We start from the raw sequence: 22993 nt of genomic DNA on the forward strand, positions 1-22993 counted from the left end.
TGCCTCCCCTTCCCTGCAAAAATTTTTGAAGCACTTATGAACCAGCAGCTTTCAGAGTTTATCGATAACCATCAACTCTTAGATGACACCCAATTTGGGTTTAGGAAGGGCCATGGCACTGAAACTGCCCTGATAAAGGCCTCTGACGAAATAAGGGCCATCCTAGACCAGGGTGGGGTGGCGGTTCTTATACTTTTAGATCTATCCGCAGCCTTTGACACGGTCGATCATTCCATCCTGATCGACTGTGTTGCATCCTTAGGGGTCAACCACCTGGCTAAAGATCTCCTCGCCTCATTTCTGGCCAACCGCACGCAGGCAGTGAAGTTAGATGCTTTCTACTCACCCTTCACCTTGCCTTGTGGGGTGCCCCAGGGCTCCTCGCTAAGCCCGACACTATTTAATATATATGTGGCGGACTTGGCGAGGGTCATTAAAGCGCACGGGTTGTGTCTAACCACCTATGCAGACGACAGCCAGCTGGTACTGGCTGTGCATAGGGATGGACCAGCCGTTGCTTCAAGATTCCAGGAGGGGATAATAGCCATCTGTTCATGGATGTCGAGTAATTGCCTGAAATTAAACTCTGACAAAACCGAGGTCATGACCTTTGGTAACCTCTCCCCAGAATGGTCCTCCATCTGGTGGCCAAGTGAAATGGGTCCACCGCCAGTCCCAGTGACCAAGGTCAGAAACCTCAGTCATGTTCGATGACAGGCTGTCATTCAAACACCATGTGAACAGTGGTCTCATCCTCCTCCTACATGTTGAGGAAGATTAAGAAGCTTCTTCCATATCTGCCAGCATCAGCAGGCAAAACTTTGATTACCACTCTTATTTTTTCCAAAATGGATTATGGCAACGCTCTCTTCCTCAACACGCAAGATCAGATTCTAAATAAGCTTCAATCTATCCAAAATGTGGCAGCTAGAGTCCTGCTTGGCATCCCAAAATACCACTCAACCGCCACGGCCATACGTCACTTGCATTGGCTACGAGTCAGAAGCCGGATCAAGTTTAAGGCGCTTTGTATCGCCTATAAGGCCATCAACGATACTGGACCACGGTTCTATGCCTCTAAAAGATCCCTGCGCTCATCATCCACCTGCCTCCTACCAGTCCCACGCACGAGAACCTCCACCTGGGGAGACAGACGTTTTCTAGTGGCGACTCCAAGGCTCTGGAACTCCCTGCCATTGGCCATCAAAACCAGTCCCACTCATTGTTTTCCGCAGACTACTGAAAACCTGGCTATTTGATCAATGATTCTAACAGCGGGTCTCTTGTCCCAGGAAGCTTCTTATGCGCTGAGACACCTTCGGGTATTTGTGCGCAATACAAATCACGAAAACATAAACAAGAATACAGCTGGATATAGCAAGGTTAATTACACTACAGTTGGGCACATACCGATCTCACTGCAGTCCCAACCGAGGCCACAATGTGTTTGGGAATTAACATTCCGCGTTCCCTGAGGTATGGCGCCTATGCTTCGGGCATACCTTTGGCCTGGCTGAGACTACAGTGCCCCGATCTCAACTTGTAGCCCCTCTACTGGCACCAAGACTAACCCTGCCTCCGAGGGTCATACATTAAATTAAAGCAATTCTGATGACATGCACAGATTGGTAGTAGAGGCTATCTACAGAGACTAAACTCAGCCCAGACCAATGAATATAGGCAGCAGTTGATAACTTTGGGTTGTGATATGCTCACATTCAAATGCCACATATGATCCTGCATGGTAACAGCAGTGAAGAAACCAATTTGTTTTCTCCTACCAATAAAGATATGGCTCAATGCTTGGGCCTTAAAACTCTAGTGGCTTCTACACCTCTCCTGAAGTAGAGATTGAATGCCCCTTAGGACGACACCTGTAGAGGTGGAATACTTTACGGCGATTATTAGGAAGGTTGTAGAGGTGCTTGACTTAACCTTCCAGTGGTTGAAATAATGTTTAAACTCCTCAGAGATTCTCCAACTTACTCCAGCTTTCTCAGAACCTTTGCTTGCATTCAGCAAGCCACCTTTGAAACCCATGAAATGAGCCGTAGGCAAAACCAGTTTTGTGCCTTCGGTGAACCTGGAGACCCATATTTTCTGCCCACATACGCTTCACCAGAAAGCCATATGGTGCAAGCTTTATCATGTTCTAAACAGAATCTGTGTTCCTTCCCCATAGCAACTTAGAAAGAAAGTTTAGTATAGGGTGGGCTACAGTTTGTTCTTTCGGGTTTTCAACACCCACCTTCCTCCCCCAGACTTCCGTAGGCCTTGGTGCAAGGTTCTTGGTTACCTCAAATTACAATTTTACCAACTCACCCAGCTTATCCAGTAGCTGACCTATCTCTTCTGAAATACAGAGGCCGTGGCAGATCCAAGGGCAGACAGGCCCAGAAGCCTTACGTCTCTCTGGCATCAACTAATTAACTATTTTACACCCTCAATGGGATCACATACGTCCTATTGGGGGATGTTCCCTCTACAGCCATTACTACTAAACAGGGGATCATGCAGATTGAAGAAATGGGACTGTGCCTTTCCTTTCAAACAGAAGCATCTCCCTTGTATAATTTTCTCAATTAGAACACTCTAGCATTTTCCAGCAGGAGATCGCAGCATTACTGCAAAAGGGGATGGTGGATTTATTCCCAGATTAGAAAATTGGGTAGGGATGTTACTCTGTGTGCGTACTTATTCTCAAAATGAATGGCTGTCCAGGTCTGATCCTGGATCTGGCTTGAATTCCTTCCTTTACAAGGATACATTCAGACTGCTATCCCTAATTTAGGTTATTTTGGTGCTTCAACTGGAAGAACTGTGTGGTGTCCCTGAACATGCAGGACATATATTTTTACTTACTTCATCCTGCAGTCACACTGGATACACCTGCACTTAGTAGTAGGCTCCACACACTCCCATTGGACTTGACATTGATGCCAATGTTCTTCACTAAGGTAATGGTGGTTGCTTCACATTTGAGGTCATTATTGCCATATTTGGACAGTAGGCTGCCCAAGTCAGCCTCTCCAACCAACTGTTGTTCAGTTTTCTTCAACCTCCCCATGTTTTGAGAGAGGTCTTGGATTTCAACCCTTAGGGTTCTTTCTCTGCTTGCTTCATGCATGCTGATGTTCATGCATACTTGCATTTGAAGGCTTTCAAGTGGACAGTTTTCAAACTTGGGTGATTTAGATGGCATCATGGGAAATTCCTGTGCTTGCATAGGCTTCTCTTCACATATTTGCCAAGCGTTGTTGCTTGAACTTAGAAATCAGAATGGATGGCCATTTCACCCATTCTGTGCTGTAGAAATTTCTTGTGTGAGCATTTCTTCAGACCCACTACCTGGGAGCGACATTGCTGTGTTATCCATTCAGTGGGTGAGTGTAGGAGAGTAGGGTCTGCAATCCTATGATCACCCAGCTTTTTGCTTTTTGCTTCACTGGTTTACGACTTTCCCTGGCTGTGGGCCTGCTAATCAGACCCACAGCCTAGCTGTTCTCTCTACTCCAAATTGTACCCAGGTACTGAATTGGCACAGGGCCGTCTCTTGTGTCCCTGTAACCAGGGCAGAGGTGTACCCAGAAGTCTCCCAGGGGCTGCAGCATGTATTATGCCACCCCTGGATTGACTAACTAAACCAGACATAACTGGCTGCTTGACAGCTGGGGCAAGGTGGTGTAATCACCCTTTGCTTTAGATATAGTATGCCTATATCTAAACCTAAAATGGTGTGTGGAATAATGTGAAATGGTGCTCTGGCATGAGCTGAGACCGTTTGCAGCTTGCGGAACCAAGTCCTAATAGCTGTTCCATGATAACGCTATACCATATACTCTTTAGTGCATTATGTACCTCGCGGTCATATGCTAACTTTGGTATAACATTATCAAAACATGTCGAGTAAGGCGTCATACGAATTGGAATACTAACCCCTCGCCAATTCTGGCGACGGGGTTAGCATTTCACCCTTCTAGAGGGACACGACATGTTGGTAACCTGTAACCCCGGTTAAAAGTCAGACATAGCATCAGCTCCACAAGATGGATGCTGCCACTGAGACACAAGTCTGCCCTCCTGCTGCTGGGAGTCCTCCCAGCGCGGGAGGCAAGGACAAAGGGTTTCCTGCCAGGGGCGGTGCCAGCACCGTCCCAGACAGGTTTGTGTGTATTCTAGGTAGGCAGGACTTTAGAGGAAGGTGACTGCAAGTGGCACCCCGGTGCTCACTGTGCATATGCCGGCTTGAACCAGTTCTAGGGGCACACCAGCCCCTGAGCTGGGGAAAGCCCGGCATGGGAGATGGGTGTAACCACCCCCCTTCCTAGTCCCACCCATAGGGCAGGACTTAGTCGCGTGCCAGCCCCTTTTGCAGGATAAAGGTAGGAGCAGGCCCCCGTCCAAATCAGATCATCTTTGAATCCTGAACCGACTTTCCACGAAAGGAACTCAAGACTCTTCTCAAGATTTCTCCCTTGTGACTAAGGAGTAGTCACCCTGCAGCAGCAGGCACCATCCAAGCATCGCGGTCTGCTGTAAGTCTCTCCTCCGGATCAAGACTGCCCAGCTCGACGAGAACCGGCTTCCCTGGCACCTCTGACCTCTACCTGCATCTTCAGCCCAGCTGAGACCCGTGGGTGTGACGAGACCTCGAGGGACCGGCCATCTTCAAGACTGCACGACGCTTGCCCAGCACGACTCCCGAGTTACCCTCGACCGAGTGCTTTGGGGTAAGAGAAGCCCCAACCCTGAGCAGCTCCAGCACCGAAGTTCAGCCCCCTTGCATCCACGAGATCTGCGTGGGGCCCTTCTGCTCTTTGCTGCTCACCGCATTGTCCAGGTCAATTGCCCGTTGGCTAGTGGCCCCCTGACGACGAACTTCGACGACAAACACCGCTGGTCTGGTTGCTCCAGACTGGCCCTTGCTCCCCTCCAACAGAGGAGCACCCTGGACCCTCCTGGTCCACTCCAGACGCCATCTTGAGTCCACCGCGGGGGCTTGCCTTTGCCAAGGCTTGTTGCTCCAATCCTGGTTTCAGCAGCGCCGACAGTAGACACCCTCGTGGGACAGCTCGCCCCTCCATCCTGGTCGCCGACAACGCCTCCTGGTCCGAGAGACTGCAGAGCCAAGCGTCGCCCACTCACCTGGTCGAGGTGACTTCATCCGGTGCCATTCTGGTGCCCATCTGATCACTGGCTAGTGATTAAGAACTGAGTCCCCTCTGCTTACAGGTCTCCTTCTTCCCCGATCCAGGCTTGGATCCCCACGAACTTCTTCACTGGTCGCCTGCCAGCAACTTCTTCCTTCAGGCTCCTGGTTCATCAACGAAGAAACCCGACGACATTTGAACCCTATGCAGCCGCAGCCCCTGGGCTAGGTAAACCGAGTACTCCGGTGCTCCAGCGTAGACCAACTCTCTAAGTGTCTAGATCCACTTTTGTTTTTGACCTACCTACTTTTTCTTTTACTAGCCTCCATAGACTTTTTCCCGCCTTACGCGTGAGAGTTCCCACTCTGCACACGACGTCGCTAGGCCTCCTGCTTGTAATCTAAAGGTTCAGTAGTCCAGTCCTAGCGATCCTAAAGCCTATGAGAATAGTTACTTACCTGCTAGTATTTCGCATTCCACTTGTATAGTATATGGTTTTTCGTGCCCCTCGGGCATTTGTGTAAATTGTGCGACTTTCAGTAATTCTTTAAGAGTTTTGTTGTGTGCTTAGCTCCCTGTCTCATAAAGAGCCAGGGTAGTCTTGTTATAAATAAATATACTTTATTTTTCATAACAACTTGTGTGGTGTCCTTTCACTTGGTGTTCAAGGGGTAAATGTGATGGTAAAACAGCTGGCTTAACACGCCCTCTAGAGTTTAGCCTAAAGACTACACGTGTCCATGCTACTAGGATAGCTGGTCTATCAGGTTGACTTACAACCAAACATCAATAAGGGTTGTTTGGACTGATACAAAGTGTTCACTAGAATAGTGAACATTATATATCAGGCCAACTTCTCACAGTGAGGAATCTACAGGTAGATGTTTAATCGGATGAATTGGCTTCAATAATCTTTGTGGTGAGCAGTTTTATCTACCCGTAGATTCATCACCGATCCTGCTCCCCCCAGTTCTGAAGAATGGTTGTCGTCTGAATAATAATGTTCCATGTTATACTAAAGCTAGTATGCTGGAAGGTTATTACTTTTGTGAGTTTCAATGATGGCGACTATTGGTTGGCTGCTTGCCTGTTAAAGGAAGATATCATATAATTGTCTTTCTAAAGACCTCTTTTTCTTTCAGGAGGCTGAGAAGTTGGTGGCTTCTTTGCAGGACAGTTCTTTGGAGGAAGAAAGGTTTACACAGACTATGCAGGAGCAGCGAAACACTGCGGCCGCCCTGCCACTCTCCCATGAAGCGGCTATGAAATGGTTTTACAAGGATCCCCAGGGGGAGATCCAAGGTATGGAATAACATTAGTTTCCCACAGAATGTGTTTTTGTGTTTCTTATACCAGTTGTTCAGAGACAGGGCTTAATCAGACTGTATATGGTACATCAACTGTTTAGTTTGAACTACTTACTTGACTATTGAAAACTGTCTTGCCGGTACTTTACTCACCCAGTAATAGAATAGAGGATGCTGTAGTTCAGAATGGAGGTGCTTTGATAGTTGTTTTTCTTAGTACAAGCATGTAAAGATGTGCTGCAGGGATGAACTGAGAAGGGCCAAACCTCCATTTAAGTAGGATGAAAGTAAATTTTTTGAGCTGTTTGGATGCTTGTGTTTTTTCAGTGGGGAACTCTTTTCTTCAGTTGAGGGGCACTGGAAAAGTGTTTGTATCTTATTACTTTTTTTGCTTAGTTATTCTTTTTTCTGGATGTTATCCTTACTTTAGTGCTATGTAAACATCTGATAAACTTCTAGCTGCAGATTCCTTACCTTCGAATTTCCCAGGCGTCCAGCTGTATATGAAACTTTTGCTCGAGCATTACCCCTTGCGTGTTGCTGTTGGGTAGCTGCATTCGGCTCTGCGTAACAGTCTGCAGTGTCGGTTACGACGTTGCGGTCACCTATATAGGCGCCGCCCAGGTGGGCGGATGTCATCTTTTTTCTTTCTGCGCCAGTTAAGTGCAGATCCAGAAAGAGCTACCCCTCTGTCGCTTTTTGACAGGCCTTTTTCCGACACCGAAAACATTTTCAACTTCGTGTGTGAATAGGTCTTTGAGGACGACATTCAAGTCGCGCAGTGCTTGTCACCGCATGTCGGTTACTGACACCCACCTAGTCTATCTCTGGTGTCTCGAGCACAACCACGATTCAAACTTGTGCTCAGGCTGTTTGGCTCTGGCTCTGAAGGCCTTGGAGGAGCTGGCTATGAAGCTCCGTGTGTCCCAGCAGTCAACATCATCCAGGGAGACTCTGCGGAGGTTCCGATCGAAGAAGTTGGTCGCGGGACCGCTCCTGCAGCCCAAATTCCTCTTAGTCCCACTCGAGGTATTCAGGACACTCTAAGTCGCTGTCCAAGCAAACTGGATCTTGGCCTCGACTGTCGTCTGTAGACGAAAGAGGTAAGGAGCATTAAGGCTCTAGGCACGGTTCTGCTGAGCCAGAGCCAGGGTCGACTGTGCGCCTCCCTCCCTTTCCAGGATATGAAGCAACCCCCCCCCCCCTCAAATTAAAGAATGTTACGAGGCTATCTGCCATGTATTTGAGCAAGCCGACCCCTGTGGTGAGCCCTTGGCCTTCGCAGGGACGGAAGGGGCCCCATTGAATTTGATGCAGTCTGCTCTGGCCACGAAACCGGTGATACCTCTGGGATCCAATCCCAGATCCGGGTCAATGCTGGATCGTACCATTGTGACCTCCCCCTTCGTCTGACCTTAAGTCCGTGCCAGCCCCATGCTTATCCCTGACAATACGGAGTTTGAAAGTCTTCGCTCAACGCCCATTGTCGCCGATTGAACCCAGGGGTTCAATGTTGTCGCCTGAACACTTTGAAGATGTTTTAGGCTCGGGAGAGGAATCTGAGGGGTCTATGGACCCTTTGGAACACCAGGATGACTCCACAGAGCAGATGGATTGCTATGGAGAACATTATGGCAGCCCGTAGGCTGGACACCTACCCAGATGCTGGCATGCTCTCTCCGCCAACAGTGGCTATGTAGAAGTGAACATCTTATGCCATGGTGGTTAAGCGGGCAGCTGAGGTCCTCCGACTAGAGCTACCCTCTGTGCAGGTCAAGACTTATCTCCTGAGAAAAGTGCTACAGCCTGGGGCTTCCACCTCTGAACCCCTCCTTCTGCCCTCCTTCTGCCCTTCAATGAGGTACTGATGTCCATCTAGGCAGGTAATCGGCATGTAATCTAAGCCTAGTACTGGGTCTCCTGTGAATAGGATAATTGCACGCCACCATTGCGCACCTCCGAGCGACCCAAAGTTCCTCAGCCGACACTCCAACTCCGAACGCTTGGTTTTGCAGGCTCCTACATTCTAGGGTGTTGCCTTCTGCCCCTCTAGATAAGGAATCCCAGAGGCTGGATTCACTTGGTAAGAGGATGCTTTCTCAGCCTTGCATTACAGTCAGTGAACACCGCATGCTTATAGGGTCGTTTCTCCCACTTCCTTTGGGAGATGGTTGCGTAAGTGCTGCCACAAGACCCGGAGGAGGCCCGGGTTGTGCTCTCTCAAGCAGTTAAGAACCGTAGAGCTGCAGCAAAATTTGCCATAAGATGTGGCCTTGATACAACTGGTTCGCTGGGCAGATCAATTTCCACAACAGTGGCCTTGCGGCGCCACGCTTGGCTTGGGACAGCTGGCTTCTCAGACGATGTCCAGGCAAATTTGATGGGCATGCCATTTGATGGAATCCATCTATTTGGGGAGAAGGCAGACTTGGCCCTAGTGAGGTTCAAGGACTCTTGAGCTACAGCCAGATCTTAGGGGCGCCTCTCCTACACCTCATGGCCAGTCTAGCTTTTGTCCCTTTCTTTGCAATGTAAGGGGTTTCCAGCCGCGTCAGTCCTATCCCAGCCACTGTCCTGCACAGAATTCCCAAGTCGTGCAGGCCCATAGACTGTTCATTCTGACCCAGGAATGGAAGCCGGAATTCGTCGGCCACCTTGCCCTCGGCAGCCGCAGCCTCCAAGCACTCCTAGTCTGACTCTGCAAGACCACACCACTCCAGCTGGTAGGAGAATCCATCATCTCACCCCACTGGAGGCCCATAACATCGAAAAAGTGGAACTTACAGATCATTCAGGAAGGCTGTTCACTGCCGTTCCTTTCCTCCCATTCTGCCAAATCAAGGATGGCTGACAATCATTTGAGGAAGTTGCAGCTCTCGTGGCCAAGGAAGCTTTAGAGGGTCCCAGATTCAGGAGTAGGCAGTGGCTGTTATTCCTGCTACTTTCTGATTCCGAAGAAGGGTTGCAGCCCATTTTAGATCTTTGGATAGTCACTCTTCCTCAAGGACAAGTTCAAGATGCTCACTATAACTCTGGTCTGCCCTAGACCAATAATACTGGATGGTAGTATTGGACCTGCAGAATGTGTATTTTCACATCCCCATCTTGCTGGGCCACAGGCATTACCTGCGGTTCAAGGTAGACTGCAAGCACTCAGTTTTCCATGCTCCCCTTAGGCCTTACCAGTGCCCTTTGGGTGTTCACCAAGGTGATGGCGGTGATCGCAGCTCATCTGCGCAGGATAGGGGTGTCGTCTTCCCCTACCTAGACTACTGGCTAATGAAGGCGTCCTCGCCCCCACGCTGTTGTCTCCCACATTCAACCTGCGGCGAACCTCCTGCATTGGCTGAGTGTGAAATAGTGACTCTATATATACTGGACTAGAAGGAAGTACATTGTGTATAGAGTCCACCAACCCCAGAGGTATAACAGAGGTTCAAGTCCGAACTGACCTCCGTCTCCAAAGTGGTAGCTTGGTCGAGCAGTAAGGCAGTACCAGAGGACAGTGTAAAGCATTTTGTGAGAAGTTGGCCTGATATGCAGTGCTCACTATTCTAGTGATCACTATGTATCAGTCCAAACAACCCTTATTGATGATTGGTTGTAAGTCAACCTTATAGACCAGCTATCCTAGTAGCATGGATACGAGCAGTCTAAGGCTAAGACTCTAGAGGCCGTGTTAAGCCAGCTGTTTTACCATCACATTACCCCTTGAACACCCAGTGAAAGGACACCACACAAGTTGTTATCAAAAATAAAGTATATTTATTTATAACAGGACTACCCTGGCTCTTTATGAGACAGGGAGCTAAGCACACAACAAAACTCTTAGAGAAATACTGAAAGTCGCACAATTTACACAAATGCCCGAGGGGCACGCAAAACCATATACACAAGAAGTGGAATGCGAAGTTACTAGCAGGTAAGTAATACTTTTCTAGAGTGTAGAAACGCTAGGCCTACAATGCTGAACCCTTGGATTAGAAGCAGGAGGCCTAGGGACGCCGTGTGCAGAGTGGGAACTCTCACGCGTAATGCGGGAACAAGTCTATGGATACTAGCAATCACAAAGTTACTGTTCTCGGGCGAACCCGACTAGGTGGGTCGAAAACAAGAGTGGATCCGAACACTTAGGGTGTTGGACTATGCTGGAGCACCGGAGTACTCAGTTTACCTAGCCCAGGGGCTGCGGCTGCATAGGGTTCAAGTTGCGTCGGAAACCCTCGTTGAAGAACCAGGAGCCTGAAGAAAGAAGTTGCTGGCAGGCGGCCAGTGAAGAAGTTCGTGGTGATCCAAGCCTGGATCAGGGAAGAAGACCTGTAAGCAGAGGGGACCAAGTTCTGAATCACTAGCCAGTGATTTAGGTGGGCACCAGGATGGCACCGGACGAAGTCACCTCGACCAGGTGAGTGGGCGCTGCTGGGCTCTGCAGTCTCTCGGACCAGGAGGCGTTGTCGGCGACCAGGATGGAGGTGCGAGCTGTCCCACGAAGGTATCTGCTGTCGACGTCGCTGGACCCAGGATTGGGGCAACAAGTCTTGGCAAATGCAAGCCCACGCGGTGGACTTAAAATGGAGTCTGGAGTGGACCAGGAGGGTCCAAGGTGCTCCTCTTTTGGAGGGGAGCAAGGGCTAGTCTGGAGCAACCAGACCAGCGGTGGTTGTCGTCGTGAAGCGTCGTAAGAGGGCCACTAGCCAACGGGCAAGTGACCTGGACAACGCGGTGAGCAGCAAAGAGCAGAAGGGCCCCACGCAGATCTCGTGGATGCTGGGGGGCTGAACTTCGGTGCTGGAGCTGCTCAGGGTCGGGGCTTCTCTTACCCCAAAGCACCCAGTCGAGGGTCACTCGGTGGTCGTGCTGGACAAGCGTTGTGCAGTCTTCAAAGATGGCCGGTCCCTCGAGGTCTCGTCACACCCACGGATCACAGCTGGGCTGATGATGCAGGTTGAGGTCAGAGGTGCCAGGGAAGCCGGTTCTCGTCGTGCTGGGCAGTCTTGATCCGGAGGAGAGACTTACAGCAGACCGCGATGCTTGGTTGGTGCCTGCTGCTGCAGGGTGACTACTCCTTAGTCACAAGGTAGAAATCTTAGGAAGAGTCTTGAGTTCCTCTCGTAGAAAGTCGGTTCAGGATTCAAAGATTGATCTGATTTGGAAGGGGGCCTGCTCCTACCTTTATCCTGCAAAAGGGGGCTGGCACGCGACTAAGTCCTGCCCTATGGGTGGGACTAGGAGGGGGTGGTTACACCCCTCTCCTTTGCCGGGCTTTTCCCCAGATCAGGGGCTGGAGTGCCCCTGGAACTGGTTCAAGCCGGCCTATGCACAGTGAGCACCGGGGTGCCACTTGCAGTCACCTTCCTCTAAAGCCCTGCCTACCTAGGATACACAAAATCCTGTCTGGGACGGTGCTGGCACCGCCCCTGGCAGGAAACCCTTTGTCCTTGCCTCCTGTGCTGGGAGGACTCCCAGTAGCAGGAGGGCAGACTTGTGTCTCGGTGGCAGCATCCATCTTGTGGAGCTGAGGCTATGTCTGACTTTAACCAGGGTTACAGGTTACATACAGGTCGTGTCCCTCTAGAAGGGTGGAATGCTAACCCCGTCGCCAGAATTGGCGAGGGGTTAGTATTCCAATTCGTACGACACCTTACTCGACATGTTTTGATGAAGCGATACCAGAGTTGGCATTTAACCGCGAGGATTATAATGCACTTAAGAGTATATGGTATGCGTTATCGTGGAACAGCTATTAGGACTTGGTTCCGCAAGCTGCTAACGGGCTCAGCTCATGCCAGAGCACCATTTCACCTTATCCCATGCACTCTGCCTTCAGGATTGTTAAGGCCTGCCATAGGAGTGACTGATAGGAATATAGGTGTCCATTGTAGGTTTAGATATAGGTATACTATATCTAAAGCAAAGGGTGATTACACCACCTTGCCCCAGCTGTCATGCAGCCAGTTGTGTCAGATTTGGATGGCCAGCCAGGGGTGGCATAATAAATGCTGCAGCCCCTGGTAGCAAATTTTCGAGTCAAAATGGGTCAATGTTATCCAATGGCAGGTAAGTAAATTACCGGTTTCCAGTTGAGTACTTGGTTGGTGAAGTTGAGGTTCTGGGCATAGACTCCTTGGTCCCCCAGGGTCAGGTAAGTAGTTAGTTCAATCCCAGCGACTCCGGGGCAGCCGGATGCAGAGGTAGGTAGGCCCAATGATATCCAATGAGGGAAGGGGGGCCATCGGTTGGTGGCTGCTGGCTAGCAGGCCACGCGGCTGTGGGAGCTGGGCTCCTGGTCACTTGCTCAGGGGGCGGGGGAAAGTAGGAATGGACACAGGGGTCACAGCCAGCGGATCTCTGGCGGCTAGGTGCAGGGTGCTTTTGAGCCGTTGGGTGCTCAATGTTATCCAATGGGAAAGGTCAAAAAGGAACAAAGGCTGCAGGCTCGGGGACGGAGACTCTCCAGGGGCGACCAGCACTTCGAGAGGTAAGTTGGGATCTTGGAGCACAGGTAGGTACCCACAGGGGGAGGCACAGGGAGCTGTAGGATGCAGGGGTGTCTTTGGGTGTCGGAAAAGCTTACCCTCGGCTGGTCGCTGTTAGGATGGCCCCTGGTTCTGAGTCTGCAGGCGTCGGGTGGTTCGTCAGCGAGGGTCTTTGGGCACTGTACTTCGGGTCCCAGTCGCCAGGGGGGGGGATGTCCTCGTGCTCTTGTTTCGGTTGGTCCCGGCCCTGGCTCAGCGGGTGCAGAGTGGGCTGGTCCGGAGCTTCCTGGCTGGCACCAGGGGGGGTTGTTGCAGCAGAGCCTCTCCTGATGGGAGTCCCAATCTTCAAGAGGGTCAAGGCAGGAAGGTCCTCTGGGTGTCCCAAGGTTGCTGCCTATATAATCTACAAGAACAACAGAGAACCCTGCCACAAATTGCCACAAATTATTTTTTCACGGCCCTATGAAGGGTCTTATATATAGATCAAGAAAACGGAACCACCCGGGCAAGAGTCAAGGAGCAAATACCTTGGTAGATAAACAATTACTTTTATTTATTTATTTATGTATTTGTCATTTTTTCATTTCTTTAAATTCGTGATTCAGTGAAAACGTGCTACAAAAGTTTATGAATCATTTCATTCAGTAAACATTCGTCATTTCATTGTGTAAACATCAAATGTAACGTATAGATCAATTGTACAATACATACAGTCCCACATCAACCATTCACTCTTACATTCATAAATACACCATCTTCATTCATACACATGAAACAGATCTCAATCACAATTCTAGATATAGTCACAATGTTACATAAACGCCACTTAATTGATAGATGACCAAGAAATTAACAGATCATCCAGCAAATCAAAAGGTGGAAGCAGAGCATACAAAGAGGATTGAGGATGAAAAAAAGAGCTTGTTGCCCGTAAAAATAACACCAACGCGCGTTTCGGTGTCTGGCCCAATGGGGGATCACGCCTTCGTCAGGGCAGTGATGTAACACGGCGTGTGGGACAAAACATCTGTAAATAAAAGATATATGTACACATCCATGTCAGTATTACATATAAATGAATAAATACATAATTAAAATTCTCTCTTCATAATGATAATACAATTAAATAAATGTGTTCATTTTCTCTCTCATATAGTATATATTCAGTACTCTTCAGGATGTTCTGTGTTCTATATTGCTATTTAAATTTTTAAGAAATATTATCATAAGGAAAAAATTCTCAAAACCCAGTGGGAGGGTTCCAAAACACACAAGGACACTTACAATAGAAAGCATATACATTTGCAGGTGATTCTCATGTTATCGGGCATATAGATAGAGGATGCCAATCCTTACATTAAAAAAAATCACACGGTCTGTCTTCATAGAATCGATGGAGGCAACGAATACAGACTGCAAAACATCTCAAGTCATAAACAAAAATGATTCATAAACTTTTGTAGCACGTTTTCACTAAATCACGAATTTAAAGAAATGAAAAAATTACAAATAAATAATAAAAGTAATTGTTTATCTACCAAAGTATTTGTTCCTTGACTCTTGCACGGGTTGTTCAGATTTCTTGATCAATATCTAGGACCCTTTATAGGGCCGTGTATAAATAATTTGTGGTAGGGTTCTCTTCTGTTCTTGTAGATTATATAGGCTGTTACCCCAGCGAACCTGCCTGTATCCCCTTATGTTGGGGGGCTCCCTTCTTTTTAGTGTCCCACGGTTGCTGTCCGTAGGAGTCGCCAGGTTGTAGGCAGGAGCAGGTTCCAGGATCAACAGGCTGGTAGGGCTGGGGCCAAGTCAGTTGTTGTTGTCCTGTTAGCAGCTGCACGGCAGGTCTTCTTCTTCTTGATCTTCTTTCTCCTTTTTGGTATCTGAATCTGAGGAAGGAAGGTTCAGGAAGCCCCTAAATACTAAATTTAGGGGCGTTACAGGTAGGGCAAGGACAGGGACCAATGGGTCCCTGTCCTGGGGTGAGTACACCTCCTAGCCTGCTCCTCTCCTGTGGGAGGGGGGCAGGAGCCTAGCTGGGATTGGGCAGGGCTCCCCGTCTACAAGATGGCCGGAGCCTGGGGTCGTGCTTCACCTCGCCTCTTCCACCTGAGGGCTGGAGTTGGCAAAGATTGGCACACCCCCCTTCCTGATGTAGTTTTTCCCACCAGTCCTCCCGCCAGAGTGGGGTCAGAACTGGTGGGGGGCCAGTTGCTGGGTACAGCAAATGGTCTGGAGAAGCTCACAGAGGCGGCATGCCTTTGAAGCTTCCCCCTGTTCATCCAGACCTAGCACCTCACCCAGGATGTGCATTGTTGCAGGCCCAGGAGAGCGGGGGGCTCTCTACCCAGGGGTTTAATACATAGTTATTACCAAGCCACCCCAGTTCAGACATGGCCATATGCCAAATCAGTCATGGCCCTGTGCCTCATGGGAACAGTCCAGCCCGAACTGCCAAGCCATGTCTTTCCTGGACCGGAATCAAGCATCCTAGGACTGGTTTCTGGCGATCAGCCGTCTTCAGCCAGGATAGCTTGACTCCAGTGGCGTAGTGAGCAAGGGACCCACGTCTGGGCATACCCTTCCTTTGGTTTTTCTTTGGCACAAGAAGTGCTGCAGCCCTTAGGGGCCTTCTCTGGTCACAGTGCCCTGGGTACCTATTGTACCATTTACCAGGGGCTGACCTGAGGCCAGAGATGCCAATTGGGTCAGTTTTTGGGGAAAGAACACAGGTCCTGGGAACCTGATTGGCAGGGACCCAAGGCATACCAAGGAAAAGTGTATCAGAAATCTGGCAAAAAGTGTGGGGGGGGGGTTACTGCACCAGAAACCCACTTTCCTACACCAGCCGATACCTGCAGACACATGGGACTACTACAACATTAACTCGCCCACAGGCAGTTTTCCTGAACTATACCCTACCAAGCCGTCTCCACCAGACGACAGTGTTGCTTTACATTGAATTGCTGGGTAGTTCCATCAATTGCAATGGGGTGCAGCTCCACAAAGATTCCATCGACTAGGATTTCCTTTTTCAGACCCTTAGCACTACTCCAAAGTCATCAAGCACTTTAAGAAAGCTCAAGGATATGATCAGACATGTGGATGATATCTTTCGTGATCCTGTCAGGGCACATATCATTACTTTCCGGATTTAAACCTGAAGTCCAACCATCAATCCTTAACTCACCCTTTGATAAGGAACACCTATTTGGTCTTAGCGTAGATCAAGAGTTAGGGAAAATGAAAAAAGACACTGAGGTAGCCTAATCTATGGGAGCGCTCCAGTCTCTGCCCAACAGAGGCTCCTTTCATCACTTGTTTTACAGAGGAGGGTCCAAACCCCATCCCCAGATCAAAAGACCTCAACTTATGAAGGTAACAACCAGTCCTCTCCCTCCAGAAGATTTTTTCGACGAAGTTATCGAGGCAACAACTTTAAGGGTAGGGGTAAGGGCAACATACCCTGTAACTCCCCTTCCCCCAACAGTGACTTGCCGATGCACCCCCTGTTTACACCACACCTGTCAGGGGAAGACTTCAACAATTTCTCCCCATTTGGCAGTCTATACAACAGACAAATGAGTGCTTGGAATTATCCAACATGGTTATTGCCTGGAGCTTACCAACAATCCCCCAAACATTCCAGCTCCATCTCACAAGTTGTCTCCAGAACACATACACTTGCTAGAACAAGAATACCAGCCCCTCTTACTAAAATGGGCAATAGAGCCGGTTCCAATACAGTACCAGGGCTCAAGGGTTTACTCTCTGTACTTTCTCATCCCCAAAAAGGAAGGTACCGTAAGACCTATTCTGGATGTCCTAGTGAAACAGTTACATACTGTCAGAGCACTTTCACATGGTAATGCTTCAACAGGTACTCCCACTTTTACAAAGCAATTTTTATGTGTTCGAGGCATGTGGGCTGCTGAATTCATATCTATAGCATAGATCGCCGCCTAGTGTTGGGTCCGGATGATTGCACATTGTTGTCCTGGAAGAGTCTTCGAAGTATCACGAGATAGGTGGCTCCTCCCCTGGACTACAGTGCGTATGGGCATCGACTCCATCCCCAGATTGTTTTTTTCCGCCATTGGGTTCGGATGTATTTTCGTTCTCTCAGTTCGGAATCGACATATTCTCGAGGCCAAAAGGCCTTTCTTTCTCTCTTTATCGTCGGTATTGTTTGCGTTCGGTGCCCAGTTCTGTTCGGACTCGCCTTGAGAGTTCGACATTCCGGGAGTCGCGTGACTCTTGGAGCTCGAGGCCCAGTCGACGCAGCAAGACCCTCGACGACGCGACATGGAACGGAGCCCGTTCAAGAAGTGTCCCGTGTGCGGATCGAAGTACCCGCACATCGACGTCCACCCGGTGTGCAACAAGTGCCTGTCGCCGGACCACGATGAAGCCAACTGTATGGCTTGTTCCAGATTTCGATCGAAGAAAATGATTCGGCTTCGGCGCGTGGCGCGCATGGAGGCCCGGCAGTCGGCCCCGGCACCGGTGGACATCTTCGACAGCGACGAAGCAGACGAACACGCCGTTCACCTGCAGATTTCCCCTCCAGCGGAAGAAGTCGAAGACAACCCTCAAGTGGATGTCGAAGACCTACCCGTAGCAGACGTCGTCGAGGTAGGAGACGACGATGAGGCCTATGGGGCTATGGAAGATAGCTCAGAGGACGAGCTATGCCCCGTTCGAACTCTTACTAAGGCTCAGGTCGAGGGATCGCCTATTGGCCTTACCCAAGACCTTGTACCAAAATCCACAGCCCCGCCTCCAGGCCCGGCTACGGACACTTCGGCGGAGCCGCCATTGAAGAAGTCGAAACTGAAAGTGAAACCTTCGGTCTCCGAACACCCTAAAGTGGTTCAGGCGCAATCGAAACTGAAACCCTCTGATCCACCATCGACACCCTCATCCTCCGGGGTGTCGGGACAGCCCAAGCCGAAGAAGCAAGTCGACCCGGCCAAGTCGGTGAAATCCGTCCAGCCGAAGCAGCCTAAAGGCGTCGAGGTGCAGCCCAAAAAGGTCGTCCAGACTCTGTCCAGCACGGGCGTCGAGCCGAAGTCCGGATCGGGTATCGAGCCGAAGCCGACCAAGGCCGCGGCACCGAAGGCCGCAAAGGGCGTCGAGCCGAAGACCGGCAAGGGCATCGAGCCAAAGGTTGCCCAGGGCACCGCCACAGGCACACCTCGGACCGACCAGCCAAAGTCGTCGACGAGCGAGTCTTCCAACGTTGCTGGACCGAGGTCGTCTGTCGTATCGGCGAAACCGTCCGCTTCATTCACGAAGCAGGTCTCGGACTCACTCAAGCGTATCAGGGACAAAGCCTCGGCAGAAGACCCCAGAACGCCTTCCACGCCGAAACAGTCGGTCCCCACCTCCAAGTCATCGACGCCACTCCTCTTCACGTTACCACCGAAGGTGGCACCAAAGGCATTCGCACCACGGGCGGAGCCCGGAGCGAATACGCACAGTGCTGTGGGGTCGACGCCTACTCTCCCGGCTGGGGGCTCAACGCATCGACCACCATTGCTGGAGGAACAGTCGGAACGCTTCATCGATGCCGACACTGGGAAGCTTACGCTTTACAAGCGTAAAATTACGGCGCCGACGCCTTTGGAGTCGTACACCATTCCCTTAAAGCGCAAAAAGCCTGCTTCTGATGCACCAGTCTTGGTCGAACCATTGACCCCTCGGACTCAAAGAACTGCCACGCCCTCGCCAACTTATTCCGATGCAGAGGATGCTGGGGATCAAGATGACGAATACAGCTTCCCAACCCACGCTGATCCTGATGCACAACAGGACGCATGGGTGGACACAGGTGACCAGGGTGATCAAGGGGATCAGCAACCCACTCTCGACCCTCAGATATACAATATCAAAACGTCTCCCACTGAGGATTCTGCGGCATTCAATGCCTTGATTGAAAGGGCGGCTAAGAACCACGACGTTGAACTCCATGCTGACCCTGTGGAGGTGGACCTCCTCTTTGACACTTTTTCAACTGCTGAGAAAACTGTGAAAACTCTCCCAATGCTCAAAGGGGTCCTCAAACATGCAGCGGACATTTTCAAGGAGCCCACACAAGCTAGGGTGGTCAACCCTAGAATTGAAAAGAAATACCGTCCGGCACCTGGCGATCCCACTTACATCAAGGGCCAGTTGCCATTGGACTCTCTGGTCGTTTCTAATGCCCGCAAGAGGGCAAATTCACAGACCACGGGTGAAGCTCCTCCCCCGGACAAAGAGTCCAAAGTGCTTGAAGCATCGGGAAAGAGGGTAGCAGCTCAGGCGGCCAATATATGGCGTATCTCTAACACGCAGGCACTCTTGGCACGCTACGACAGGGCACACTACGACACCCTAGAGACCCTGCTGCAACATCTCCCAGACCAATATAAGGAGACTGCAGAGATGCTTATCCAGGAGGGGAAGCTCATCTCCAACGCTTCAATAAAGTGCGCACTGGACGTTGCCGATACTGCAGCCAGGGCGATTAACACCAGTGTGATGTTAAGACGGCAGGCGTGGCTCAGAATCTCTGGATTTAAGCCAGAGATCCAAACTACCATCCTCAACCAACCAGTTAACCCTGACAGATTATTTGGTCCTGAGGTGGATACCACCTTGGAAAAAATAAAAAAAGATAGAGACTGCCAAGTCCATGGGAGCTCTCCAATCCCAACAGTTTAGGGGGAGCATTTTTCGTCGCTCAGGCAATAGGGGTGTTTCCAGAGGCCAGCTGTCCCAGCAAACACAATTCAATAAAGGTGGGGCGCAATCCTCTTACCCCAAACAAAATAGAGGAGGTTATCGAGGCAACAACGCCAAAGGCAGAGGCAAGGGCAACAACAACTCCCGTTCCTTTGCCTCCAACAAACAGTGACGCCCTGTCACTGGCCCCCGACCATTCCACGCTTGTCGGGGGGAGACTCCAGCGGTTCCTGCCAGTCTGGAAAAACATCACCACAGACAGGTGGGTCAGGAAACTTATCCAGTACGGCTATTGTTTGGAGCTCACATCCACTCCACCCAACATACCACCAAAACACCGTCCTATGTCCACAGAGCATTTGCACTTATTGCAGCAGGAGGTTCTCGTCATGCTGCAAAAGGGCGCTATAGAGCTTGTGCCAGTGGAGGAGGAAGGCACAGGGGTGTACTCCCTGTACTTCTTAATCCCCAAGAAGGACGGGTCCCTTAGGCCTATTCTAGGCCTCAGGCCCCTAAACCTGTACATTCTCTCAGAACACTTCCACATGCTAACACTGCAACAGGGTCTTCCACTCCTCAATCAGGGAGACTTCCTCGCAACCTTAGACCTCAAGGATGCTTACTTCCACATTCCACTCCATCCTTCACACAAGAAATACCTCAGATTCACCATTCAAAATCGGCATTATCAATTCAAGGTCCTTCCTTTCGGAGTGACCACGGCCCCCAGAGTGTTCACCAAATGTCTAGCGACAGTAGCGGCGCACCTCAGGAGACAACACATCCATGTCTACCCTTATCTGGACGACTGGCTGGTTCAGGCAAAGTCGGCCCAGCAGTGCGCCGCCGACATGTATCACACCATTCACCTTCTTCACAGTCTGGGGTTCTCCCTGAACTATCCAAAGTCGCACCTTCAGCCAGCCCATGTGCGGCAATATCTGGGTGCAACCATCAATACTCTGGCAGCCACAGCTCAGCCAAGTTCAGCGCGGATCAACAACATCCAGTCGCTAATCCAACAGTTCCAACCGCAATGCTCGCTTCAAGCGAGAGTGTTCATGCAGTTGATAGGCATAATGGCCTCCTGCATTTTCATAGTCCGGCACGCGAGGTTACATATGCGCCTGCTCCAGGAATGCTTAGTGTAGGAAGGTAGATCCCTGACTATGGTTGCCCCCAACTTTTTGCCTGGTGTTTTGCTGGTTTTCTGACTTACTTGACCTGGGGCCCTGCTATTCAGGACCCCAGGCCCACTGCTCTCTCTGTAAAATGGATTCCATGTACCTTAGGTACATATCCAATTGGATACTGAGTCACCTTATCAGTCCCTGTACAGTGTACCTTAGGTACCCAGGGCATAGGTGTTCCCAGGGCCAACCAGGGGCTGCAGCATGTATTATGCCACCCCTGGCTGGCCATCCAAATCTGACACAACTGGCTGCTTGACAGCTGGGGCAAGGTGGTGTAATCACCCTTTGCTTTAGATATAGTATACCTATATCTAACCCTAAAAATGGACACACAGATCTCCTATCAGTCACTCCTATGGCAGGCCTTGACAATCCTGAAGGCAGAGTGCTTGGAATCGTGTGAGATAGTGCTCTGACATGAGCTGAGCCTGTCTGCGGCTTTCGGGATCCATCCCTTAGCCGTTTCCATGATATCGCATACCATATACTCTTAAGGGCATTATAATCCTCGCGGTTATATGCCAACTCTGGTATCGCTTTATCAAAACATGTCGAGTAAGGTGTCATACGAATTGGAATACTAACCCCTCGCCAATTCTGGCGACGGGGTTGGCATTCCAACCTTCTAGAGGGACACGACATGTATGTAACCTGTAACCCCGGTTAAAGTCAGACATAGCCTCAGCTCCACAAGATGGATGCTGCCACCGAGACACAAGTCTGCCCTCCTGCTGCTGGGAGTCCACCCAGCACAGGAGGCAAGGACAAAGGGTTTCCTGCCAGGGGCGGTGCCAGCACCGTCCCAGACAGGGTTTTGTGTATTCTAGGTAGGCAGGGCTTTAGAGGAAGGTGACTGCAAGTGGCACCCCGGTGCTCACTGTGCATAGGCCGGCTGAAACCAGTTCCAGGGGCACTCCAGCCCCTGGCCTGGGGAAAGCCCGCCAAAGGAGAGGGGTGTAACCACCCCCCTCCTAGTCCCACCCATAGGGCAGGACTTAGTCGCGTGCCAGCCCCTTTTTGCAGGATAAAGGTAGGAACAGGCCCCCTTCCAAATCAGATCATCTTTGAATCCTGAATCAACTTTCTACAAGAAGGAACTCAAGACTCTTCTCAAGATTTCTCCCTTGTGACTAAGGAGTAGTCACCCTGCAGCAGCAGGCACCAACCAAGCATCGCGGTTTGTTGCCAGTCTCTCCTTCGGATCAAGACTGCTCCAGCACGACGAGAACCGGCTCCCTGGCACCTCTGACCTCAACCTACATCATCAGCCCAGCTGTGATCCGTGGGTGTGACGAGACCTCGAGGGACCGGCCATCTTCAGAACTGCACGACGCTTGTCCAGCCCGATTCCCGAGTGACCCTCGACTGAGTGCTTTGGGGTAAGAGAAGCCCCGACCCTGAGCAGCTCCAGCACCGAAGTTCAGCCCCCCTGCATCCACGAGATCTGCGTGGGGCCCTTCTGCTCTTTGCTGCCAACCGCGTTGTCCAGGTCGCTTGCCCGTTTGGCTAGTGGCCCTCTCACGACGCTCCACGACGACAACTACTGCTGGTCTGGTTGCTCCAGACTAGCCCTTGCTCCCCTCCAACAGAGGAGCACCCTAGACCCTCCTGGTCCACTCAAGACGCCATTTTAGGTCCACCGCGTGGGCCTTGCATTTGCCAAGACTTGTTGCCCAATCCTGGGTCCAGCGACGTCGACAGCAAGAACCTTCGTGGGACAGCTCGCACCTCCATCCTGGTCGCCGACAACGCCTCCTGGTCCGAGAGACTGCAGAGCCCAGCAGCGCCCACTCACCTGGCTGAGGTGACTTCGTCCGGTGCCATCCTGGTGCCCACTCAAATCACTGGCTAGTGATTCAGAACTTGGTCCCCTCTGCTTACAGGTTTCTTCTTCCCTGATCCAGGCTTGGATCACTCCGAACTTTCTTCACTGGCCGCCTGCCAGCAACTCTTTCTTCAGGCTCCTGGATCTTCAACGAGGGTTTCCGACGCAACTTCAACCCTATGCAGCCGCAGCCCCATGGCTAGGTAACCGGAGTACTCCGGTGCTCCAGCATAGTCCAACACCCTAAGTGTTCGGATCCACTCTTGTTTTCGACCCACCTAGTCGGGTTCGCCCGAGAACAGTAACTTTGCAA

General features: G+C 50.6%; 1 protein-coding gene across 1 annotated transcript in view; it reads left to right on the forward strand.

The window, feature by feature from the left end:
- GIGYF1 (GRB10 interacting GYF protein 1) overlaps positions 1–22993 on the forward strand; it is a 1662840-nt gene that overhangs the window by 867388 nt on the left and 772459 nt on the right. Inside the window, exon 15 of the mRNA XM_078668650.1 lies at positions 6293–6452. Coding sequence (XP_078524776.1) covers positions 6293–6452 — 160 coding nt within the window. The remainder of the gene's footprint in view (positions 1–6292; positions 6453–22993) is intronic.

Source organism: Lissotriton helveticus, chromosome 12, assembly GCF_964261635.1.
Source record: "Lissotriton helveticus chromosome 12, aLisHel1.1, whole genome shotgun sequence".
NCBI classification, from domain to species: Eukaryota; Metazoa; Chordata; class Amphibia; order Caudata; family Salamandridae; genus Lissotriton; species Lissotriton helveticus.